Source organism: Canis aureus, chromosome 6 (assembly GCF_053574225.1).
Source record: "Canis aureus isolate CA01 chromosome 6, VMU_Caureus_v.1.0, whole genome shotgun sequence".
In the NCBI taxonomy this organism is placed as follows: Eukaryota; Metazoa; Chordata; class Mammalia; order Carnivora; family Canidae; genus Canis; species Canis aureus.
Genome location: NC_135616.1, coordinates 27,570,402 through 27,596,815, shown reverse-complemented (window position 1 = coordinate 27,596,815; position 26,414 = coordinate 27,570,402). Strand labels below are relative to the sequence as shown.

Below are 26,414 nucleotides of genomic sequence, written 5' to 3'. Positions count from 1 at the left end.
TTTTTTCTTTTATGTTGAAGTTATTATTACTATCATTCTTTTTTTTATATTCAACAGAATTGACAATAGCAACATTCCAAAAGCATTGTAAGTCCACAAAGACAGAAGTCACTGAAGGGCCTCCTTGGGGTTTCTCGAAGCTTGCAACCCTAGATTCCAGCTGCCTTTCTGTCATCCTGTGAGTCTGAATGTTCTCCAGAGCTTGGGAGCATGCCTGACGGGCACTGCACATACTCACTGCTTTACTGAGTTTCCGTGTTAGGTAAGCTAACCTGCAACCCAGTCTACCTGGCCTGTTCTATTTTTTCACCCAGTATACTTACGACTAGAACCCCTGTCACCTGCCAGAGCATCTCTGTTTGGAGATAACAAATCATATACCTTCTTCTGGCTGTGCACATAGTATGGACTAAGAAAACACCAAGAGGGGAAAGCCTGTCCTCCAGGAGTTCATTTTCTTTAGTGATAAAGTCTGTAATCTTGAGGCAGCCTGAATTGGCAGCTCAGGAGTCCATGGAAGGAAGGAATGGCCCTAGGAGATGAGGAGGTGGATTTTGGAGGTGAATGGGGGCTGGAAAGGCAGAGGAAAAGTGGACAGCAGAGGGCGCTCAGGAAGACACTGGGTTCCCAGAAGGGAGATGCCCGCAATGTGGGGGTAAGTGAGTGCCAAGTGTGGGAGACAGGCTGGGACTAGACCACAGGGGGACCCAAGCAACAGCATGAATAGCATGAGCCTTGTGTTGTGGGCAGTAAGGAAACTGAGGAGGGGTTCATGTGCTGTCCAGCTGGAGCGGGGAACACCACTGAACACACTCAGATGAATAATACACTTTAATTCTCAATTCAATAAACTACCCCTTCCAAGTTATGAAACAAAGCTAGAAATTCTTATCTGTCTTTACCACCTGTAGTTTTCATTTCTTCATTGCCTCTAAAGATTAAAAAAGGCAAAAAGGAGCAATTCTTGAATCCAGCAAACTTCTACACAGAACCAGCTAGTGAAAACCTGAGGTCTCTGCCACAACCACTCCAACTGTGGCAGCACCGCATTCAGGCACCATGGATGACACCCAAATGGATACGCCTGGCTGGTTCTGATGAAAACCCCATTTACCAAATAGGTGGCTGGCTAAATTGGGCCCAGGGTGTGGTTTGCTGACAGCCTGCTCTAACCCCTAAGTATTCATTCAGAATCATAACTCCTCTTGTGTGAGCTAAGTTACACCTGTGGGAGTGCTGTTTGGTTTGGAGATGAAGTACTGCAGGGGGTCACAAAGATGTGAGTGATGGAAAGTGCCAATGGCAATACTGGTGGTCCTGGGCAGCTGGGGTCCCTTAGCAGATACTCCCTGGACACAGTAATCTGTACCCCTGTGATGGGGACCAGACTCCCCCCATGGGTGGGCAACTGGCCAGGGGGGCCAGGAGTTACCTCGGCTTGCTCGGCTGCGTGTGCGGACACCCAGTACGGGGGTGGCATCTTCCACAGCGGGTGACGAGGTCTTCAGCACGGCCTTCATGTTCTCGTGCTCCGTGGCGTCCTCGGCATAGGTCAGGCCCTGCGGCTGGCTCAGAGGTGCTGGAGAGCTGCTGGAGAACTTGCCGGACTGCAGACCAAAGTAGGGGTATGGGCATGAGGTGACTCCCCCAAAACAACTCAAGCTTATAAAACGTCTAGGGGAGGAAAACCTCTTTCTTGTTTATGCACATTCTGCAGACACAATCTCTATGGCCGTCACTATGGTTGTCAAATGAACCAATGACAAACATCCACGTATACAGGAAGTTCTCTTATCAGAAAGAAAGCCCCGGTGGCAAAAGGCCCACACCCATCCCTCTGCTGTCATGGCTCTCCTGGCTCACTGCAGATTCCCCTCAGGGGGTGCCTGCTGGGGGCAACGGACCTCCACCCTGGGAAGAACTCAGAACTGCAATCTGTTTCTAACACCAGAGCCCTGATATGAGAATTAAAATATGCTCAGTTAATCAAATGTCTTGAGATGGGTTTTTTTTAATTTAGCACCAGAGAGAAGTTAAAATTTTCTTATAGATCACTTGTGATGTTAACATTTACAAAGAATCATACTATGGTAAACACTGGCCAGAATCTTTCCAGACCTAGTCCCATCTCACTTTACAGAGAAGGAAACTAAAGCTCTCCAAGATTCAATGATTTGTCAAAGGCCCCAAGGGAATCAACTGCAAGGCCTAGACCAGAACATGACATGGAAATTCATGCTGAAACAGAGTTTGGCAACACTCATTGCTTCTGGCTGTGTCAGAAATATGGTTGCCCCAACACGCATTACATGTACATGATCATATTCTCTCACCGGAGCTGAGCAAAGAATCAGGGCATGTATATTTTAAAAGAGATATTCTAGAATACTGGGCCATACATATGTACACAAGGCCAAACAGCTGGATGAGAAGAGGAAAGTCAGTTAATGTTTGCAAAGAGCAGTTCCACAGGTTCCTGGCTTCCCCTTTTCATCGATTGTCTCAGCCATGGCAACAGAGCCCAGGTCACATCTGCTTGTACCATCTGCACTGCTCCCTCATGTTCCAGGGCCAATGGCCCTGATTTCATTTCTGGTTCTCCCATCTGCACCAGGGCCAGGAGGAGGAGCCCCTGCCATCCCACCCCTGGACACACAAATCCCAGTGAATCCAATGGATGCCAGCTGAGAAAATGGGCACAAGTCAAAGGCTGCCTATGAGTGATGACCATTTCTGTGACCACTGTCCCACTTCCTCTTTGGTTTTAGGGCTCTTTCCATGGTTATCCTAGAAGCCAGTTCTCATATTTGAGTTGCCAAAAGGCTCAGCCAGGGGGCTGGAGGGAGAACTCCCTGTCCACGTCTCCAATATTAGGAGAATATCTCCAATGTTAGATCAGCTGAACTTGCCATTCCTGACAGTGCCTGGGACTCAGGGACTGCTTGGAAAATGCAGTTAACCCTTTGATTACTGGCATACCCATCATAATGAGAACCTGTGTGAGGAGGTTAGTGATCACACGGAAAGCAACCAGAAAATGACCATGCATGGTTTAGAACACTGGATGGTGCTGATGCCTCATGCTGCTTATGTTAGGTTAGACTCTACAGCACACTTGGGAAGGTCAAGTGTGGCATTCCTCATGTTTATAAACAGTCCTACCTCCACTTCATCCTCTTCATCAGTCTACCCGAGAGGACAGGACAGGATGGAAAAGACAGAAGGGATTCTTAGAAGGTACAGAAGTTAGCAAAGATGAGATCTTAATGTCCTACCAAATTCCAAATAAAGGAATTAGCCACCACCACCAGGGTCTGCCCTCCTGAGGTGGGAGCTGCCAGATTCTGACTGCGTAGCCCTACTGCCTGTGTCCAGACATTCCCTCTCTGAGCTCCAAGGCCAGTTCTGACCAAAGTCAGGAGGAATTTGTGGGGCTCCAGACCAATCTCGTGAGGCTGCCCAAGGGCATATAGCCAGTGTACCTGGTGTTCGGTCTGCTATAGACCTAACTCCCAGCTCTGTGCCCTGCTACTCGGTGTGGAACCCACCATACCCTGCTGCTCATCAGGGCCTCTGCACGTGGACCAGCCTCTATCTGCCATGTGCTACCTGTCAGCCACTATCTCCCTCTCATCTCGAGTGCTTGGGCCCTCCCTGCCCAGGCTGCCAGGTGTGGGCCTCCATGAATCCTTCCACATACAGGCCATACAGAACCAGTGCAACCAATGCCCAAGCAGAATGGGTCATATGACTCCTCAGAAACACGAAATTAAGTTCTTTTAAAAATCTTACCTGCCCCTCATGGAGGCTTTCTGAACTGACATGCCAAGCTTTTAATTATCACCTGATAAACTTCTTTAAGTAACTTTAAAATAAATATCCCTTTTCTAAAAAATAAATTGAGAGTGAAGGTCATGTCCATCTCTTGATTTTAGGTTAAACACACCCTCAGTGTAACCTGAGTTTCCACTGAGGTCATGAGGCCAGGCCTCAAATCAGACAGAAAGTTTTTAAGACCCGACTAAACTTTCAGGAGTTAAAATGACAAAATGCCTCTGGTTCATCATATTCCACATCACTCCCAGGCAAAAGGCATTCCACCCAGAGAGGACAGTCTTGCTCTATTTTTATATCTACCTTAGAGCTTATTTATTAACCAGGATGGTTGGCATTTTCTCAGCCATCAGCACATGGGCAAGGTGCTACATATGCAAAATCTCTAGCCTTCTTGACATCCCCCCAAAAAACAAGCATTCCCTTTTTATAGAAGAGAAAGCTGAGCTTAAATGCCTGCAAAACCGAAGGAAACATTTAAAATATTCAGGATGAAAAAAAAATTAAAAAATAAAATAAAATAAAATATTCAGGATGCCAGAAAGGGAGCTCTCACACCTTCATACTGCCGTCTACTGCAGCCATCAACAGGAAGCGGCCTGCCTTCCTACCCAAGTGGGATGAAGATTTTCTCCTCGCTTGCAACAGCCCAGCCAATGAGAAACCACTGCCACACTGAACTCTCACTTTTTTCCAAGGGAATTTAATCAGAAGTAGCCCCTCCCAATTTCCTCTTTTCTCAATAAAATAACTTTCCTCCCCTTTGTTCTCTGGACTTGTCTATGGTTTTGTCATAGCCTGCATGTCTCAAATTGCAACTTCCCCGCCATTCCTGAATAAACTCATTTTGCTACTAAAATAGCTGACTGGTTCATTTTCAAGGTCAAGAGAGCTCCCCACAAGCCCCTGATGTGGAGGTCCTGGGGCTGATAGCCTGAGTTCTTGCAGTCAATCTTGAGTATGAAGACAGTAGACAGGGCCAAGGATGTCTTATGCCGTCTTGTCTATGTCACCATTTTGTCTACCACTAGTTTGGGGCACAAGGATGAGAAATCACTTAGTTTCTCACTGATTCTTACCTGGGAGGGCACCTGGATTTTGAGAAAGGAAGCCTTTTGCATTTCAGAAACAGAGAATGAAGAGGAGGGACAGGCACATAAGGGCAGATACAGGGCTGACGTGAAACGATCAGTCTTCAGATTTTGCCCAGATTTCACTGTCTTAAACAATAATTTTTTTTCTAAAACCATCTCTGTTCAATTACTACCACTTCCATCTTCATCTTACCCAGCATCTATATTAAAAATGATTCGCTACACAATTTTCTCTAAAAATCATTTCCAGTTCTAATGTTCAGGGGCTCCATCTATTGCCGAGTTTTGTTTTTAGTGGTTTAGGTTGTGTATGTGTTGTTTTCTAACCAGATCATGAGGACATCCTTGGGGGTATAAGCTTGTCTTTTACCGCAGTCATATGTTGTTGGTGCCCAGTGCAGGGCTGAGCATGCAAGGGGAACAGAATTGCGAATTGGGAGAAGCAGCTCTACACTTTGTCTTAAATGACAATATCCTCATCTTCCAGCAGATGGCAGTCTCTCTACGTGAATGATGCCACTCTGACCACTAAAAAAAGAGACTGTTGAGGATGAACCGTGAGGTCTGTCCTTGTCTACATTTGAATGGGAATTTAAATATTTTTGAATTAAACTCTAGCAACATTTACCCCTGTTTATAAATAGGCAAGCCGAATGTTTTCAGAGAAGGGCAGAATTTGAAAATTAGTGGGATCTGTAAAAAAAATCTCAAGAATTTGGCAAGAAATCTTCATGTTTTCATAACTATAAGCATATTGGGCCTGTATTTTTCACCCACCAGTGTCTCACTTCCACCAAAATGAGTAAGCCCCTTTTAAAGCTTTAAAAAATAACACCTTGGAATGAAAAGTGGGCCACAGTTTGCCCAAATGGATTCAGCTTGCTTCCTGTTGCTATACTCATCCTATGGAGCCCAGACTTCAGGAGAGGAGAAGGAAGACTCTCAGCTGGTGGCACTGGCATTCAGAACTGCCAGCAGGGCTGTACAAAGGGCCCCTCTGCAGATAAGTGATCTGAGCACTCCCTTAGGCTTGAGAAAATTCTAAGGGAACAAGGAGTCTGGGTGAGGGGATGGTAAGAAGATTAGTCCCTAGTTTTCCTCAGAACTACCTCAATATAACAAAATTTCTAAGATAATGGATCCATCTTCTTATTCATCAGAATGTAGATGCTAATCATGTGCCCTCTGTTTCTCCTATAACATGCACACCCATCTGGGGGCAGAAGGCAGAACTAATTTTAATCCTCCCCAAAGAAATCTGCCTGACTTGAGTTCAGTTGAGGCTTGCAACCCCCAGGATGATGGCGCTTTCTATCATTTGGTCCTTCTCCCATCCCATTTTCTGTATTACTGAGAGGTAATGGTGCTTCTCAGATCTATATACAGATGGGTTGATTTGCATAAAGGCCCACCAGAAAGAGGCACCTACATGGTATGTCTTTGTCTCTGGCATCTTCACACATCCCTCCCCGCTCCTCTTACAGAGCATTTGGCACCTGAATGCCCACAGCACCCGTGGCCTGCAGGGAGAGAGGAGCCCAGGAAGAAGGGAAGTGTACCAGCAAGCAGGGCAACTCCCCACAATGGGCTGTAGGGAACTTCTGTTGGATTCACTATTCTATGGATCTCTTCCCACCTAAAGATTCTCTGACTCAAGGGACTGCCAAGAGCCCCCTCAAATCATGTCTTTGAGCAACCACACCAATTATTTCTCTATTCAGATGCCTCGAATCGGTGGTCCACATGTCAACTGACTGGTTATGCAGCATCATTATGACCATTAGAATCATGAATCAATTCCCACATCATTATATTTGTGTTCCTAGAGTAAATGGCATTCTCTTTTGTATTTTTTCTTTTCTTCCACTTCTACCCACATCTCAGAGGTTGAAAAAGGACTCAAGCCTTTAATGACACCATATTACCTACAATACCCTAACATGGGTTAAAGTTCCTCCACTAGCCACACATCCTTAATTTACATGTATTTGTCCCACACATGTTATACAGCAGATTTTCACTGTAATAGTAGAGGAACTGTTTAAGAGCAGTTTTTGGACTTTGGGTGATATGATGTAGAAAGGTAGGTTCATCAACTAGGTACCACTCTAGTGGGTGATGTTGATAATAGGGAAAGCTGTGCATGTGTTGGGGGGCAAGGAGTATCTCTGTAGAAATCTTTGTACCTTCCTCTTAATTCTGCTCTGGACCTAAAACTGTTCTTAAAAAAAAGTTTTTAATGTGAAAAAAAAGAGCATTTTTTAAAAGATGGATTTTTTCACAGTCCAAAAAAAAAAAAAAAAAAAAAGGACAGCCCCTAAACTGCAGGGGTTGATCTGCTTTTACAATAAATGATACAGAGAGACTTATTTCATGGGACTTACGTCAGTGATCATCTTCCCTCTGGTCTTATTTCTCTCTCTGTGGTTGGCCCGTTTCTGTTTCTGCTGCAAAACCCTTTCCCTGGTGGTGCGATACTCCAGTGCAAATTCACTAATGATCCTGCAGAACTTGTTTATGTTCACTTCCCGAATTGCATAAGGTGGGTGACCCATAAAGAGCAAAAAGGAATGGAACCTGCAATGAAAAACACAATAGTGGTGTTGACTTCAGTTCTAAGGAACAAAAGACAACTGTCTAAAAACTTTCAGTACGAAATCAATCAGGCAGGCATTGTTCTTCATTTCTGGGGCTCTGGGGTTGAAGAGTCTTCTTGAGTGAAAAATGCAGCCAGAAGTCAAGTTCAACTCACTTTCTCGCTGATGGAGGATGTCTAGGTGGTAGGATTTTAGGAGATCAGTTACTGTTTTCTTTTTGCTTATCAATGTTTTAATGCTTCTTTTAAATGTATGTGCAAAACTTTTGTAAGAAAAAGGATAAAAAAAAGAAAAAAGGATAAATCACTGTTTTAAAGAAAATACTGCACAAGTTTCTAGATTATGTAAGAACTGAATAAGGAATAAAGAAATATAGCTTAGCAATTCCTTGAGACACTGCTTTAAGGACAGGAATAGCTGTGTACTGATGGTCTGTAAAAATGCTGATAAAATTTTCTGTGAGTAAATATTCTGAAATATTTTCTCATGATATTACAATCTTTTTTTTGAGAGAGAGAGAGAGAGAGAGAGAGAGAGAGAGAGAATGAACAAATGAGTGGAGGTAGTGGGAAGGGGCAGAAGGAGAGGGAGAGAATCCTAAGCAGGCTCCATGCTTGGTGCCGAGCCCAATGCAGGGCTCAATCTCATGACCTGAGCTGAAATCAAGAGTTGGATGCTTAACCCACTGAGCCACCCAGGCGTCCCACCATATGATTTTAATTTTATTAGGAAACACCATACAAGCAGCACAAAATAAATTTCAGGTATTTAAATTATAAATTAAAAATTATTATATCTTATTGAATTAAAAACATCCTGTAAAGGAAATTAAATAAGCAAACATGTACACCAATTTTAGATATCAGGAAATGAGAAAGAAGATCCTAGGAGACAGGGATATTCTTATGCAGACCAAACAGTCTTATATAAATGATACCACTATTTCTGGACAACTACTTTTGTTTTTGATCATTCTATTTTGTACAGTTTGAATAGGGGTTTTGTTTTGTTTTTAACAACACAAAAGGGAAATCAGCTTATTCTTTATGTGAAGAATAATAAAGTGAAACATACAACTTGTAATTAAAGAGGCTGAAAAACAAATGCTGTTTAAAGCCAGAAAATTTAGCCACAACTATAAAGCCCTTAGAGGAACAAAGACTATAAGTTTCCATGACTTTGGATTAGCCAATGATTTCTTTCTTACATGCGACATCAAAACCATTAGCAACCAAAGGAAAAAACAGATAAACTCGACTTTATCAAAATTAAACACTTGGACCTTTCAAAGAACCACCATCAAAAGTGAAAAAACCACCCAAAGAATGAGAGAGAATATTTGCAAATCCTATGTACCCAGAATATATAAAGAGATTTGTACCCAGAATACATAAAGAAATCTTACAACCTAACATTGAAATAACAAAGAAATTATGGACAAAGCATTTGAACAGACATTTCTCCAAAAAAAGATACACAAATAACCAATAAGTGCATAAAAAGTTGCTTAACTTAGTCATTAGGGGAGTGCAAATCAAAACCACAAGGAGACATCACTCTACACTCACTAAGATGGCTATTGTCAGGACCCCAGATAATAACGAGTGTCGGTGAGGATGGGGAGAAATTGGAGCCCTTATACAGTAGCAGGTAGGAACATCACATGGTTTAGCTGTTATGGAAAAGTCTGGCAGTTCCTAAAAAGTTAAACATAAAGTTACCATATGACTGAGCAATTTTGCTCCTATGCACATACCCAAAAGAAATGAAGATATGTGTATGTCTACACAAAACCTCTACAGGAATGTTCATAGCAGCAGTACTCATAATAGCCAAAAAGTAAAAATGACCCAAATGCCCAACAAATGAACAGGTAAACAAAATGTGGTCCATCCATACAAGGTACTGCACAACTGGCCCATTTCCTCTCTCATCTCCATTGAACCCAGCCACAGCGGACTCCTCAAGACTCCTTGAAGAAGCCTCAGGCCCCAAGGTGGAATGTGGGGGACCCCAACGGGACAGAGGGATGGCTGAGAGCCTGCAGGGGCTGTGAGGAGGGGCAGGGAGGCCATTCCACTGGTAGGACCACAGGATCTGAAAGGTGTCCAGTCTGAGCCACTCCCTCTCTCTCGTGAGTGTACACAACTCAGCCTGACGGGTCTGCGAGGCCTGGGACTAGGCTGCCGTTGGGGCAGCATGAAAGGAAAGAGGAAATATGCAGAGGAAAACTTAGCCATGCAATGGTTCTGAAAGCTGTTTTACCTAAAGAGGATTGTCAAAGTTCTTTTATCTGCCTCTTTATCAAGAGGAGACCCACTGGGATAACTAAGGGAGGGCCGGACAGGAAGGGGAGGGGCAGGCGCCTGCTTCTTCAGCTCCATGACTGAGGGAGCAGGGAAGGAGGGCAGGTGGCCAGATGTGAGTTCTCATCTCTGTCTGAGGAAGCCCTGGAGTGGAGAGAGGTCCGTTGAGAGGCTCGGCGGGGCTGCTGAGGGCAAGAGGTATTTCTGTCCCACCAGGGGACTCCTGTGCAAGACAGAAGGTTCCAGGCCAATCCACAACACCTCTGGCAGAGTGCAAAGAGCAGCCTGATAAGGTTGCTCATCAGGTGGGTCTGGCCAGATGCATCGGCCCTCCCAGGCTCCTGGGTGGTATACAGTGGACCAGAGGGAACCCAGAGGGCATGAGCAGAGAACCTGCAGTGTCTGAGGGGATGCCCGGGGGGCAGAGGCGAGACCTGACCACTTGTCCTGTCAGCTGCCAATCACAGCAGGAGGTGCCAGCAAAGGATGGACTGAAGTGTCCTGGCCTGTGCACAGCGGAGGTTAGGGAGCTTCCAGATGGGTCCATCCGAGAACCTCCCGCCTCTTCACCATTGAGCTCTAGAAATCATTGTTCTTCCTTCCCCAAGGCCAGAGGGGTGGCAGGACTCTTGAAGACCGAACATTCAGCTGTTTACAAGACTGACTAGGTCAGCAGACTGCCACCAGCAGGCAGTGGGTCATGAGGGAGGGAGAGTGTCATGAGCCTAGACCCGCAGTTCTGCTACCCGAAGGTTTGCATTCACCCCCACGGGACACAGGACCGTCCCACCTTGGGAACCTCAGCGCCACGTCTGTGTAACAACTGCTTCTTTTAAAAAGTGCCCGATTAAATGAATTACTAATTACACAGATAAAAATATAACTCTTATACTTGCAGGTGAGGAAAAGAGAGGAAGGCCTCGCTACTTCCAAATTTCTGATCTGAAGACTTCTATCAAGGCTGATCTGCGCGCCCAGAAGGATTCTACTCATACCCACCTCAACTAGGGTTTTGCTCCTTTCTGGGTCTTAGTGTCCCAGTGTGCAAAGGGAACATGTTAGTTCTTAGCCATTACAGCCTATGCTCCTGGGAAATGTTGGTAGGTGGGGAGGCAAAGAGGAAGAAGCACAGCCACTGGGGCTCTGAGGCCCCCACGGCCACTTCAACATGATACTCTGACTTTAATCAGTTCTTCATATGGCATTCCTGTGAACAACGTCATTGGAAGCCAGGGTTCTATGGTTTAGGAGCTTTGGCTTGGCCATTCCCTGGACCCACCCTTTAGCCCTGGCCCTTTTACCACCCACGATAACTATGGTGGATTCCTAGCTCATGCAGGTCATCCCCAGCAGGATGGCCTCCAGTGAGTAGACAGGGATCTAGATCATGCAAGAGCAACCATTATTTGGTGACCGGCTTACCAGGAAAAGTAGGACAATCACAGCAAACATGATATGCATTTTACACACACACACACACACACACACACACACACACACACACAGCACAGCCTATAGCTTAAGGAATAATTGTATCACCAAAACGAGTTTTTACCTGTCCACGATAAAATGACTAATGTGCTCAGGCATAAAAATTTTGTGAGACTTTCAGAAAACTGCTCCAGTTTCATGATATTCCAAATGGAAACTATTTGTTTGAGTCATTTTAAGTTGGAAACTGCCTGTATCATACAAAGCACGGAGGGCCACCGCAGCTCACATTCCCTGCCTCTACTTTTCAAACATGTTAAAAGCATAATGTACTTTGGGTTCACTAAGAAACCTGACTAGATCTCCGATAAGATCCTCCTCCCTGGAAGGCAATGTGAGGTCAAGGTGGAGTGCAGGGAGCAGGCTTTACAACTAAATTCCAGAAGTACTGAGTGATTGACAGTCATCCACTTGGAGGGAAGATTCTGCTCCCCATTCTAGTCTTATCTAACATTTAAAGACTTCCACCACCTTCTTCACCCTACAACAGTCTGGATCTAGACCCAGGAGGGATACAATTACCAAAGCAGCAAAGGGCAAGGCCTCACATGCACACAAGACTAGGTTATTAAAGTTCTGGGTGGGTTCAAGGAGGGTGAAGGAAGCAAAGAAAAAAGAGGGTGAAAGGAGGAAGAGAGGGAGGGGAAGAGAGAGAAAAAAGGAATAAACAAATATTAAATGTACAGGGATAAATGCAAATAGTGCCCAACTGCTTAAAAAAAATAATCAAGGTGCACCTGGGTGACTCAGTGTTTGAGTGTTTGAGCATCTGCCTTCAGCTCAGGTTGTGATCGTGGGGTCCTGAGATTGAGTCCCGAATCAGGCTCCCTTCAGGGAGCCTGCTTCTCTCTCTGCCTATGCCTCTGCCTCTCTGTGTGTCTCTCATGAATAAATAAATAAAATCTTTAAAAAAAAAAATAACCAAGTGCCTGGACATAGGCCTGGGAGTGTACATGAGGGCAGATCTCTGGGAAAGGCCGCAGTTTAGATGGCCCCCAGGGGAGGGCTCCCTTAACAGAACCGACATGAGGCCTGTTTCAGAAGTTCTGTCTCCAGAGCACCTGCTCTGGGTATACCACTGCCTGCGGGTCCGTAGACTTGCACACTTACTCAGTGAGGTCCAGGACAGAGCATCCAGACCCTGAAGGGCAGGGTGAGGAGCCTACAACCATACTCTGTGATATCACAAAGAAGAGGGGGGTGGTGCATGGTCAGCAATGCCCTGGCTCAGGAAGTCAGAATACCCAGGTTCTGGTATTGGTGCTGCTACTGCTTGCAAGTGAGACCGTTACGGAGCAGTCCTAGATCTCAGGCAGCCTCCTAGTAGGCAAGCAAGGCCTCCTCCATCCCTGCATGTCTCCCAGGGTCGTCTTAGATCTTCTGACTCTAAGGACAGTTGGTCCAGAGCGTGGCACCCATGGTGGGACCCAGGCCTCATCCATACAAGCTGCAATGGAGCAGCCATCAGAGAATCAACAAGTTGAAAGTCTTAGAGAGTACACTGCAGATTATAAAAAGGAACTTTTCTAACAAGTCAGGCCACCTTGGAAGGACATGTGCTCTAAGTACGCACAACTGTTCAAGCAGATGCAGAGACACAGGGGTCAACTTGTCAGAGATTTTATAGAGGCAATTCCTGATCAAATAGGATTTTTGTACCACATTATCCCTGAGATTCCTTCCAATCTCAAAATTCAATGGCATTATATTATCGCAGTGTGTGTGTGTAAGAAAAATACCCATGGAATAAACATGTGCTAAAGGTGTATTTTCTATGTACCCAGAGTTTATAGTACAACTTTTGTAAACTTAACCTTCCATCCAATCTTGGTTTATCGATTATTAATATGCCATTTTATAGGTATTTCCATTAGTTCATTCATCTACTTACCTGTTAATTATTCTTCTATGAACAATCTTTAAAATTATAATTCGCTCTGCACAGTCTTTTAGGAACTCTGACATTCGCTGTTTTAAAACTGGTTTCATTTCATGTTTCGCAATTGCCTTGAGGTGATCCCATGAAGCTTTGCATCTTCTCTCCATCTGACATAAATTATCCTGAAGTTGATCAAAGTCAACCTGAAAATCAGAGAGAGAACATTGCTAATGCACTGAAACAACCGGACACCAACCTGAACCAGGAAACTCAACCGCCTCCGGGAAGAAACAAACATCAAAACCAAATTTACATCTTGAAATACAAACATATTTATGGCCTAAAAATTATCCACATGTGTATTGGTCATTATCTTGACATCAAATTATTTAGTGATAAAACTGTTCTCCAAATGAACCCAATGCAAATATCACTCTTCCCCCCTCCCCCAAATTTGGAAAGAAATCTTAGGGAAGTCTTTGGGAACTGTAAATTAAAACATGATATCAGGGCATTCTAGTACAAGATGAACTGAGAAGATGTCTCAAAATTTTTCAGAGAGCTCTTGTTCAAAAAAAAAAAAAAGAGAGAGCTCTTGTTCTTCAGAGATGATTTTTCACTTAGGGTTATAGGAGCACGCCAGTTGTACGGGGATGGTTCCAATATGGTGGGGATAGCTAAAGGGGAGACAGCTTCTCTTCACAGTGATCTCTACACCGTGTGACAAATTTTACTTCTCCACCCATTCATTCGTTCGACCCACACGGATGGAGAGACTGGTGTATATCAGTTCCTACACCAAGCACTAAGAACACAAAGACAAATAAATGTTCAGTGAACCTAAATTGCTGCTCTCGAGGAGGCTCATTTTATAGACAGGTGTGTAGACCAAACACTGGGGATGTATAGAACCCACTAGGTGCACGCGCACATGTCTCTGTGTGTGTGTGTGTGTGTGTGTGTGTGAGAGAGAGAGAGAGAGACAGAGAGAGAGAATGGTCTCACTACCAGATGCAAGTCATGTGTGCAAAGAACAGACGTGCCACCGTGCCCACTGTGCTCTTCAGGGAAGTGGGGACAGCAGGGATGAACTGAGGTAGCCTGAGCTGAGGCTTTCTAAAGTGATGCTTTTATTGAATTTCTAGACTAGAAATTATGTGAATCAAAGAGGTAGTCATGAAAAAAAATACACTTGAGGGCATTTAAGAGGATGTGGGATGGGGCGGGGGGGGGGCTGGTGACTGATAAGGCTAGGAGAGGAGGTAGACACATAAACAGGCAAGACTTAGGGAGGAGCCTGAGGGCAGAGAAGTAGCTGCAGGGGGGAGATGGTGGGAAAAGCCAATCGCTGGACAACTCAAGGTCAGAAGGAGAAGGCAAGTGCGTGGAGGTGAGCTGCCACTGCTTAGATGACGAAAGTCAAGAGATGTGAGCCTTGGGGGTGCCTGGGTGGTTCAGATAGCTAAGTGGCTAAGCATCTGCCTTTGGCTCAGGTCAGGATCCCAGGGTCCTGGAATCAAGCCCCACATAAGGCTCCCTGCTAGCAGGGAGTCCGCTTCTCCCTCTCCCTCTGCCTCTACCCTCTGCTCATGTGCTCTCTCTCTCTCTCTCTCTCTCTCAAATAAATAAAATCTTTTCAAAAAGAGAGCAATGTGAGGCTGCATTTGAGTGCTTAGGGCCCTTGCTGGAGTGGTCCCACCCCCCAGGAGACAATGGAGGGGATCAAGTCAATGAAGGTGGATTCTGTTAGAGGATCTATCACCAGACAGGATGAGCTCAAAGGGTGCCCTGGGTGCCAGGCAAGACATTGCAAGTTCTGGGTTTCTTGAGTGCAGAAGAGCCAAAAACTGAAGGCAAGTTTAGGCAGAGCCTTGGTCAGGTAAGCAAGGGGTTCATGGGATTTGGAGAAAAATGATTTGCCTGAACCAAAAGAAACCTGGGTCCAGATTAGAAAAGTTTTTGCTTTCCTATGATATTGTCGAGCTGAGGGGGAAAAATCAGGTGCTCAGTCAAGAGGGGAAAAAAAATGCAGATTTAGAAAAAGACTGAATAGTTCAAAGAATAAGTCTAGAGAAGGATCTGGATGACCCGGGACTGAGAAGTAATGTCTAGGAGATTTTAAGCCAAGAGTAATATGTCTAATCATAACTCTCTGGATCTGTCCTCATTTGCATCTGGCAGCTCCCTGATACACAATAAAATAACCTCCGTTCCGCCCAGACACGCACTGAGCAGTCCTGCACAGTCTAACCAGGGGACACTCACCTGGCACAGAGCGGCCAGGCAGCCACCACGTGACAGATGGTTTTTCTGGGAAGAGAGTCCACTGTGAGCCCTTCGGGGGGGTGGGCAGGAGAAAGTAACCTACCGCCAACAGAAGCCAGGTAGGGAAACTTCTGACGAAGTACAATTTCAGCGTTGAGCTCAATGTAGCTTCTTTTGAGGGGGGTTGGAAGGCTGCCTCATCTGGCTGCCTGCCTGGCCAGAGGCCACCGGCACATGTGACCCGAGTCTCCACCATTATCCCCTGATTCTGTTATTAGTTCCACTCAGGTGGGGGGAAACTGATGCACAGAAGGGTAGGTAGCTTGTGAGAGACCACACAGCTCTAAGTAGTGGAACTGGGATCTGAACCCAGATCTCTCTGGCTCCAGAGTCTAAGTTTTCAACCAGCCTTAAGCCTAGATTTGCCCCTAAAAAATTCTACTCCAGAGACAGAGCAGGCCTGGCCACCCTCTTTGAGAAGAAAGTCCTTGTCAGGGAGACCTCTCCTGAAGACTGTTCCACATGAAACATCAAGTCAGACTGGGATGGTGTGGGTCACTCAGGGACACGGTTATCCTGCAGATGCCAGAGCAGCCCGCCCGTGTGACACACCAGCAGATGGAGCAGACACAGTGGGACTGAGGGTTCCTGAGGTTTATTTTGTGCCTGTCTACACAGGAGGACCCCTCAATACCCAAAAAGGCTTTGGGAGTAAAGGCTGAGAAGTGGTAGATGCCGTCTTGCAAGTCACAGGGATCTAGATCAATGATCATCTTTAGTAACTGCCAACGTTAACAGATAAAACAGACTTGCACTTTTGACTTGCGTAGCCAATCTTCACACAAGGAGAAGTTATTTCATTATGATTTAACTAAATACTAAACACCCTTTAGGATGATACTTAGGGGGGCCTGGGGAAGTCACTGGGGGCCAGCCTGGTGTCAGGACTCCAAGGCCAGGGCTGCTTTAGATATAAGCAAGCTCTACCCAGGAGAAAGACCTGGGAAAGAACAAAGGACCACATATAGCTAAGGAACTGCTTGGTTCTGTGTGGATCTGGGAACAAGACAAAGATGAGACCCTGTCTCAAGCAGAGGTATTCCTAACACACTGCGCTCTGAGAAGGTGCTCACGTGGCGGGTGGGGGCTGGGGATCCAAGCAGCAGTTGGAGGACCCTCCCCCACTGTGACACTCAGGAAGGGTTTCTCTTCTTGGTTAGGACACTGAAATGATATTTGTAAAAGACTTCTGAACAGTGCCTGGCAGAGTGGAAGCCTGTGGTCAGCTGCCAAAGCTGGGAGATCCCTGGCCATGCTCTGGCCCAGGGCCCCCTGCTTGCTCTACTTGGCAGCTGCCAGCCTGTTGCTCCTGAGGCAGGTAAAGTAGGGTCCCAGCCCCTGGGACCCCACAAGCCAGTTCTGTGGGAGAAGGCAGCGAGAGGGAGTTTCTTGAAGGAGACCTAAGCAAAGCCCCTTCCCCACTTCTTCCCCTCTGCCCACCACTCTATCTCCTCTTCTCATACTGGGGTCCAGAGTGTCCCAGAGCTAAGAGTCATCTGCTTTCAGCTCCTCGGCCTGCCCAGGTTGGGTTTCCAGAAGTTTCCTCCACATTGGCCTCACTCCTGTTGCCCTGTTCAGCCCTTCCCCATGCGCTTCCTATTGGCTCCTGAGACCCTCACATTGTCCAGTTGTGCTGTGGTGGGGACTCCTTGGGGTTGTTCAGCCTCAAGATGCTCTTACAAGTAGAGGCAGCTGGGTATCCAACTATCACAACTCTTTTCTAATAAACTACAAGTTCATGAAGATTTTAATTCTACACTCAATTTAGAGTTTGCAGTCGAGAAGCCAATGCTGTGTACTGTTTACAGCCCTATAAAACCCCTCCCTCTGCGTAAGAGTGTAGGAATAGCCAGCCAATCTGTGGGGGAGCAGAAGGCCAGGTGTCCTGTTTCCTGGCTCCATGTCTTGCTGCAGGAAGTCTGAGGAGGAGCCAAATTGCATTTTTTGGACATTTTTGTCCACTGAAAGAAAGTGGAGAAGTTTTCTTGCTCGGAAGAATCCAGGTCTAGTGAGTAACACTGCTCCACAGCGGATGCAGAGCTTTGGACCAGGATAGCAGGCCTGCTTCACATACCTCAGTAGGAAAGAATCTGATAGAGAACCAGACATGGGAAAAGGATCTTAAAAGTCCATTAGAAATGGCATCAGAAAAGACATACCCACAAACTCTAGAGCAAGGGTTGCAAGCAGCCCTTGGACATTTTTTTTTCACCTAATAGAGTCTGTGCTCCTCAGAGATGACTGACAAAGATCCAACATCTGAGGGAAAAGCACAGCCCACTCCTCTGTGCCCATGGACATACCTTGGCTGACCTGGTGACAGCCCCAATCTCTGAGTACAGATCAGAGCTGTCTGGGAAGTTTTCCACCACCATGGTGCACACATGGTGGAGAAGCGACTGCTTGTGCACGGTGTCTTTGACTTCTGGAACCTTCTCGAGGTAGCTTAACTCAAACGCTTTGGCCTGTTTGGTGAACATTAAATAAAAGACAAGAATAAGTTGTACACAGGCACAAATGGCCAGAATCAATGCCCTGTTGGAGGAGCCTAATAATAGCTCCCCTGTGACTGGAGCTTCTCAGGCCACATGCTCCACCACCATTAGCTGATCACATAGGGACCAACCACATTGGCTCTTTCCCACCATGGCCATCAGCCACTAGCTGTCCCAGGCCTCTGCCACTAAATCAGGGTGCTGTAGGGGTTGATGGGTCTCTGCCATCTGGGTATCTACAACTTTCTCTCTTTGGCCTCTACTTTTCTACTTCTTGACCAAAGATCTGCCAATTTTTTTTTTTAAAGTTGGTTTATAATGTGTGTAAATTATAAATATTTGAGCGATAAGTTCAGGGGAAAAAATGGGGGAGGGAGGTGAATGAAATTCTCTCCAATGTCAGTTTTGAGAAAAGCCAAGCTTCATAAAGAAGAGGGTGCTTATTTTTCTAAGTATTCTTATGTATAGCAAGATACAGGCTCAAATAAATAGGCCCTGGGCAGCCCGGGTGGCTCAGCGGTTTAGTGCTGCCTTCAGCCCAGGGCGTGATCCTGGAGACCTGGGATCGAGTCCCATGTCGGGCTCCCTGCATGGAGCCTGCTTCTCCCTCTGTCTGTGTCTCTGCCTCTCTCTCTGTGTCTCTCATGAATAAATAAATAAATAAATCTTTAAAAATAAATAAATAAATAAATAGGCCCTGATAAGTTAAGGATGAAATTCCTTCTAGATTTTCCAGCAAGAAAATACAAAAATTACTTGTTCGTTTGTGCTTTGGAGGACCAGAGGTACAACGTCCCTCAGCAAACGAAGGGCAGGGATTTTGTGACAAGGTAGGGAGGAGAATAAGAGATATGACACACTTACATTAGTTCCATTTAGAAAGTTCCCAATGGCTAAGAGAGTAGATAGGATAAAGCCCAAGGTCTTATTGTTCTCCAGTTGGTCTATGCCTTCCTTCAGATCCAAAAGTGGTTCTGCTACTTCCTTTCAATTAAAAAAAAAAAGTCAGAAGGTGATGATTAAGAATGTACATTTTGGTTTTACTTTGTTCTTATTCACTTCCGTACAAGGGCACCACAGCAGAGTTTTCCTTGGTGTCAGGCAGGCCCATGGGATGGGCACAGGCTCCCAAGTATGGAAAAGTACCAGATGGCAGTGGGAAGTCCTCAGAGTCTCCCCAGTGGAGCCCAAATGAGTATGTCTGGCTACCTGTGCTGGGGTGACAAATGCTCTATCTCCCCTGTTCCTGCCCATCAGTTAAGCTCAGGTAGGACCTTCAGACCACACTCCCCTCTCATTCTCTCTCCTTCTGACTGCCTTCTAGAACTCTCTTCCTTTGCATGTACCTTCAGCATTTGGAACATAATCTTCCTCTTTGCCTTCTCCTTCCAGGCAGATGACACCAGAAAACATCCTGCACTGTCCCTGCACCCCTCTGGTCTCCTAATCTCCCCTCTGAGCACTCTGCAGGTGGCCACTTCTTAGCCCGGGTTTCTAGAAGACCACCATCCTCATTACTGCCATTGCCCTCATAACTCTCACTCTCTCAGACTTTCACACTGGTTTTGAGACTATGTCACGCCAAGTCCCCTCAGTGGTCCTGCATCTCTTCATCCCCACTTGATTCCTGAATGAATTCAAACACCACGGTTTCCTCCAGAAGCCCCTACGCCCACTGCCACCGGCCTGGTCCTCGGCATAAGACCTTGCTGCCTCCTCTGCCAGAGGATGGAGACCACACAGGCTCTCCTATGCTTTGAATCTCTCTCCTTTGGGTACTTTCTCTTAATTAAGTTCATTCCAGCTCATTTTCCATCTTTTTCCTCTCTACTGGATTTTTCTGCTAAAAACCTCTAAATATACTCCCATTTCCCCAGTCTAGAAGACACCTGCTCCTTCCACTTCTTACTCAGATGAATCTCCCAATGCCTTCACTGTTAAGGATCTTCTCAACTTCTTAGAGTGTTTCATCCTCAACTTCCTACAGAGATACTCCCTCAAAGGGACCCAATACCAGGATAATTGTCACAGTCAATGGCAGTTTAGGTGACTATCATTAAGTAGAAGGATTACAGGTCACTTTCTATATTGTGCATTTCTACATTTTCCAAATTTTTACAATGAGTATAGACAGTCAGAAAATTTTAGTTTTTTTGACCAGTCATCTGGTACCCTCAAGCAAATGTCGGAGGCTGGGGCCAGGCAGCCACTGGAGAAAAACACCTCCCTGGCAAGCTGTCCATCACTTAGTGTGGACACAACCTCACCCTCACCAACTTGCCCCTCAGATCCTCACTCAAGAAGGATACTTCACTACCTTCACCAATAAAAATAAGATTTCTCTCCACACTGGGGGTGAGGACTGCTTGCCTCTCTCCCTAAGCGTGTACCTTTTCTGTTGTTTCGTAATCCATTTTGAATGCCCAGAGGTGGAGCCGAGCTGAGAGCTCGCTGATGGAGGAGAGCGTGAGGAGGAATTGCTCAGCACTGCCCAGTGGCACGTCAGGGTTGGCCAGCTGCGCCTCCTGGATCTTTTGCTTCTCTTCTTCAGTGGGAATCATGGTTAGAATTTTCTGAAAGGTGAAATGATATAGCATAATCTTAGTGACAGATCCTATCCCAGCCCTTTGATATTTCCAAAATCACACTGTAATTTTCCAACCAACTAGTAAAGAGATTCTGTTGTCAGTGTTCATATCATATACAGGTGGTATACCGTTATAAACCAAATACTGTAGAGAAGAAAAGTCCCAAGTAGAGTCTAAATTCACATTCATTTGTTCTAAGATGATCTCTTTCTCTTTCTCTCTCTTTCCTTTAATCTTAACCTGTTTAATAAGGAATTTATTTATTTATTTATTTGCAAGATTTTATTTATTTATTCATGAGAGGCACAGACAGAGAAGCAGAGACATAGGCAGAGGGAGAAGCAGGATCCCTGCAGAAAGCCCAATGTGGGACTCGATACCAGGACCCCTGGATCATGACCTGAACGAAGATAGATGCTCAACCACTGAGTCACCCAGGTGCTCTAATCTTAACCTGTTTAATAAGGAATTTTAAAAACTTGCCCTACATTTTCTGGGTCTTGTACATGAAGGACATTCTAGACAAAAAAGGGGGATGGGAGGTGAGACAAAAGGGAAAGCAGAAAATAGAAGGTTAGAGAGTGGCTCCCTGTTCCTAGGAAAGAATAAAATTTGTCAAGACTATATAAGAACTCAGACTAGCTTTTGCATATGGGGCATACTATAATCTTAATTGTTTTAAATATTTAAGCTATATTTCAAATTTTAGGTAGCAAAGAAAGTACTCTTCTTCTTCTCGTTCTTCCTCTTCTTCTTATTCCTCTTCCTCTTCCTATTTTTTTTTTAAAGAGAGAGAAAGGTAGGGAAGAACAGAGGGAGAGGAAGAGGGAGAGAAAGAATCCCAAGCAGACTTCAGGCCTGGCACAGAACCTGCTGTTGGGCTCAATTTCACCACCCTGATATCATGATCTGAGCTGAAACCAAGAGTCAGACACTTAACTACTGAGCCTTCAAATGAAAACACTTTAAATAATATCAGATCCAAGTCTGGTTGAGCAAAAATAATGATGGTATTTATGAAGAGTAATACCTACCAATGAATGAAAAAAGTTATCTTTTGCTTCTATTTATTTCTGGTTAATTAATGATGGAAGGCAGTGGAGGCAAAAAGTCCTCCAAAAGATTAGGATTCTTGTAGGTTCAAATTCCTCAGTGATTATAAGAAGTAATTTAAAAGAAGGTAAAAGCTCCCATTAGGTAATATTTCACAAACAACATAATTAAAGGTAAGGGGTCATTATTTTTCTCTAATTTTTCCTTCTCCAGCATTGTGCCACACTTCTTGGTAACTTATGTTAATTCATTAATTCTAAATGGCTTTTGTCACTGTTCTACAAAAGCAAGCATCTGCATAGAAGCAGAAGGAGCTCTGGTTCTGGGAAAGATGGAGTAGACATATTCCCTCCTGTCTCAGTGAATGCAACTATACACCCTGGACAGCATGAATGGAGCCACTATTTGAAGACTAAAAATTACACAGTGGCAGGTGGATTGTAGAAGACCATCAGAATTGGAAGTTCAACCCAACTGGTGATGAGTTGACCACTTGTCCTCTGGTACTCCACAGCCTGAGCTCAGGTCCCCAAACCTGGAAGAGGGTATCGGGTGCAGACAGAGAGAGCTCCAGTAGAATCCTCTAGTGCTGACTTGAGGAGTGGGAAATGAGTCTCCTAGTAGTGACAGCAGTGACAGCGGGGGCTGGCAGCCACCTATAGCTCTGGGGGAGGGAACCTTCCTCTCCAATCAGTGGGGCTGTAGTCCCAACAGGGCCAGACAAAGGGAGTAGACAGGGTAAATCCTGAGGTTTTATTGTTCTCCAGCTAGGCTATCTTTTCCTCTTCAGTCCAAGAGTGGCTCTGTCACTTCCTTTTGATTAAAAGAATTGAAGAAAAGATAATAAAGAATGTACATTTTGGCTTTACTTTGTTCCTTTAAATTCTTTGTACAAGGTAATAGCAGTTTTCCTCCAAATAAGGCAATCCCATGTGATGGGCCCATGTCCCCAGGCACATGCTGTCTCCCTTTGGCTTGGCGCCAAACATGGGCACAGTCACAGAAAGTACATGGCAAAGTGAGACAACTAAGCTCCAGCTTTTAGCCAGAGGACCAAAAAGGAAGGCCCCAGGGAACTAGAGAGTATCAGGGAGGTTGGGGAAAATGAAGAGCCTGGCAAAACAAGTGTAAAACATTCTTCAAGAATTTCTGGGGTCATCCCTGAGCTGTTAATGTGTGAACCTGACCTTAAACATTGTATCAAAGACCCTGAAAACTGAGCTGACACTGGAACCATAGTCCAAAAGAGGCAGGTCAGAACCTGTGGCCCCAACCCAAGCAAGTGGGGCAATAATCTTCATTTTTTTTTTAATGAGACTAGAATTACCCAATACAAAAACTACACAAAGATACTACAACTGCAGCCCAAATCCCTGAGGAATCTAGATGCAAAAATCCTTAACAAAACTATTTTTAACTATGTAAAAGTCAATATATTCAGATACATAAACATTACTGTATTTTATAAAGTTTTATAAAGTGACATATTAAAAGTAATGACCACAAGTTTGGTTCAGTACAAAAAAACAATCAATGCAATCAATCTACCAGATTAACAGTCCGAACAAGAAAATTCACATCATAATGTCAATAGATGCGAAGCCTGGATGGCTCTGTTGGTTGAGCATCTGACTCTTGATTTTGACTCAGGTCATGATCTCAGGGTCCTGGGATTCAGCCTAGCATTGGGCTCTGTGCTCAGTGGGGAGTCTGCTTGAGATTCTCTCCCTCTGCCCCTCTCACCAATATCTTCTCAATTAATCTTTAAAAAAAAAACTTATGTGAATTGATGCAGAAACATTTTTAATAAAATTCAATATCCATACATAACAAAAAAATCTCAGCAACCCAGCAATAGAAGGAATCTCCTCCATCTGATAAATCACATTTATGAAAAACCTACATCTCATATCATGCTTAATGGTGACAGACTGAATACTTTCTCTCTAAGATTGGGAACACGACAGATTTATAACATTAAAAAAAGACATACAGATCAGAAAGGAAAAAGCATAACTATTCTTATCATAGACAGCATAGTTATCTATGTAAAAAAACTGAAGAATCTACAAAAAAATTGGTGAAACTGTGAGTTTAACAATGTCATATGATTTAAGGTTAATACATTAAAAATCCATTTTATTTCTATATTGATAGTGAACAGTTATAAGCTGAAATTTTTTAAAGTCCTATTTATAAGAAAATTCTTAGATATAAATCCAACAAATCATGTGCCGGATCTGTAGGCTGGAAAATAAAAATACTGGTGAAAGCAATCAAAGACAATCTAAATAAATGGGGATATACCATGTTCCTGGACTGAAGACTCAATACAGTCAAGACGTTAATTTTCCCTAAACTGATCTATAAATCTAACTCAATTCTGATAAAAATACCATCATGATTTTTTTGTGGATATAGACAAGCTGGTCCTAAAAGTTATATGGCAAAACAGATGAACCAAAACCATTTTGAAAATGGTTAAGATCTACTATACAGCTATAGGAATAAGACAGGCCATGGGACAGGCACACGGATCATTAGGATAATACAGAAATAAATGTCAATACGGCCTAGTGATTTTGACCAAGGTGCAAAGGCAGTTCAATAGAGAAAGGATAGCATTTTCAACAAATGGTGTTGGAACTGGAATTCGTATGCAAAAAAAAAAAAAGAACCTCAAATCCAACCTTACACGTTAGACATAAAGTAACTCAAAGGAGATCACAAATCTAAAAGTCAAAGGTAATACTACAAAACTTTTAAAAGGAAAACTGAAAAGGAAATTTTTGTGACCCATGTTAGGGCAATGAACTCCTAGACATGATACCAAAAAAGAATAGGTTGAGAATTGGAACTTCATCCAAGTTAAAAACTTTTCTCTCTTGTGCAACAAATAGTGAAAGACACTGTGAAGAGAACCAAAAGACCAATTACAGTTCCTCAAAGGTTAGATTTACCAACCACATGACCCAGCAATTCCATTTGTAGGTAGTGACACTAGAACAATGAAAACTTATGTTCACATAAAAACTTGTATGTGAGTGTAGCAGCTTTATTGACAATTGCCAAAAACTAGACCAAGTTACATAATCCTTCAACAGATGAACAGACCAACTGTGGTACATCCCTGTAATGCAGTGGTGCTCAGCAATAATAAGGGACCAACTACAGATACACGCTACCACTTGGATGATCTCAAAAACATCAATCATGCTGGGGGAAAGAAGCCAGTCTTAAAAGGTTAGACACTGCATGGTTCCATTTATGTGACATTCTCGAAAAGACAAAACCATAGTCATGGGAAGAGATCAGTCATTACCAGAGGCAACAGGTGGGTGAAGGAAATGACTAGAAAGAGCTAGCACAATACCTCTTCTGGGACATAGGACTGTTCTGAATCATGACTACAGTGGCCACTACACGAATTTATAGATCTTAAAAGTTATAGAACTGGACACCAATACAAGCCAATTTTCCTCTATATTGATGTAAAAAATGAAAAATAAAAAACAAAGAACTGGACAAGACAGCATAATCCACAAATGACACAAACATTCACATGATTGTGATTCAGGATATATCTGGGTGGGGTGGCTGGCATCCTGGGTCTGATGAGAGAGTCCTCAGGGCTGGTCATTTCTGTAGTTTCTCAGAAGCCAGTGATGCCAACCACACTGAAGACATGTTTCTGTGCTTTAGTCATGGTGACATTCCAGAAGGGGAACCTAGATACCTCCTCTTCCAACATCCCCTTCATCATGGCCCTACCATTGACAGCATGTGGAGAGAATCTGAGCAGCAAGGCACATGGGCAGGAACAATGCTCCTTGCTCCCCCAAAGGCTCAAGCCCTTGCTCCCACCTGTCCACACACCAGATGGTATTAAAAAATAACCAAAACAATCTGAGCAGATGTCACTTCCTTAAAAACATCCAGGATCTGAACCCAACGAGCCTTCAAAACCAAAACTAAATTTGGATTTTAAGTTTCTTACTGCTTAAATTGTTTTAAGCATGTATGAGAATTCCAAAACAAAGAAATTGTCAACACTTTCCTCCTTTCTCAGAAGGCATTTTCCTGCAATGATTTTTAGCTGCTTCTTTCATTTGGGAAAGTAATCAAACACTCTTACTTTTGTTTTTTACTTCTCTGACTAATTTAAACCATTTGTTCACCGCTGAAGATTTATGAGGTTGCCATCTGCCAGTTTATTTCCCTTTATTTTTTTTACACATCCCTGGTAATAAAAATAGCTGTAAGACAGGGAAGGGCAGGTTGCAGCCACCTTCGATGAGCTGATGGCCCTTTCTTTCCATGAGCAGAGGATAAGGGGATGAGCATGAAGAGGTACCTTCAATTTGCTCTTCCACCATGTCTGTGAATTTCTTGATGATTTTATGGTCACCATTTGGTTTCACCAGGAAAAACACATCAAACAAAACTACTACGTGATAATCTCTCTTTTCTTTCTTTTCTTGCTTTCTCCCAGACAGTGTCCCACTAGCACTGCTTTAAGTAGCTTTGCTTGGTTATCTGAAAACTATATTTCAGAGAAAAATGGACAAGTCCCATTTTTTATGAACCCAAATGCTCTTGGGCTCGGCCATCTCGTTCACCTACAGATATGACTGTAACGAATAATTATTCTGCCCCGGGAGTTTTGAACAGAACCCTGGCTAGAGCTCTGGGTAAGAATCTAGCAAAGGGACTTCACTAGAAAGGTGGACCTCTCAGAGCTGAGGCTCGTTT

General features: G+C 44.2%; 1 protein-coding gene across 6 annotated transcripts in view; it reads right to left on the bottom strand.

Moving 5' to 3' along the window:
* The window catches only part of FHOD3 (formin homology 2 domain containing 3), a 464,855-nt gene that overhangs the window by 17,657 nt on the left and 420,784 nt on the right, over nt 1-26,414 (bottom strand). For 4 of the 6 annotated variants that reach the window (XM_077900508.1, XM_077900510.1, XM_077900511.1 and 1 more), the window contains 6 exons: nt 20,412-20,594; nt 18,886-19,005; nt 17,830-17,991; nt 13,214-13,404; nt 7,313-7,505; nt 1,433-1,607 (listed from right to left, as the gene is read on the bottom strand). In XM_077900508.1, the coding sequence (XP_077756634.1) occupies nt 1,433-1,607; nt 7,313-7,505; nt 13,214-13,404; nt 17,830-17,991; nt 18,886-19,005; nt 20,412-20,594 (1,024 nt within the window). Of the gene's footprint in view, nt 1-1,432; nt 1,608-3,162; nt 3,187-7,312; nt 7,506-13,213; nt 13,405-17,829; nt 17,992-18,885; nt 19,006-20,411; nt 20,595-26,414 lie in introns of all 6 variants that reach the window. The other 2 variants (XM_077900507.1, XM_077900509.1) reach the window with 1 other exon arrangement.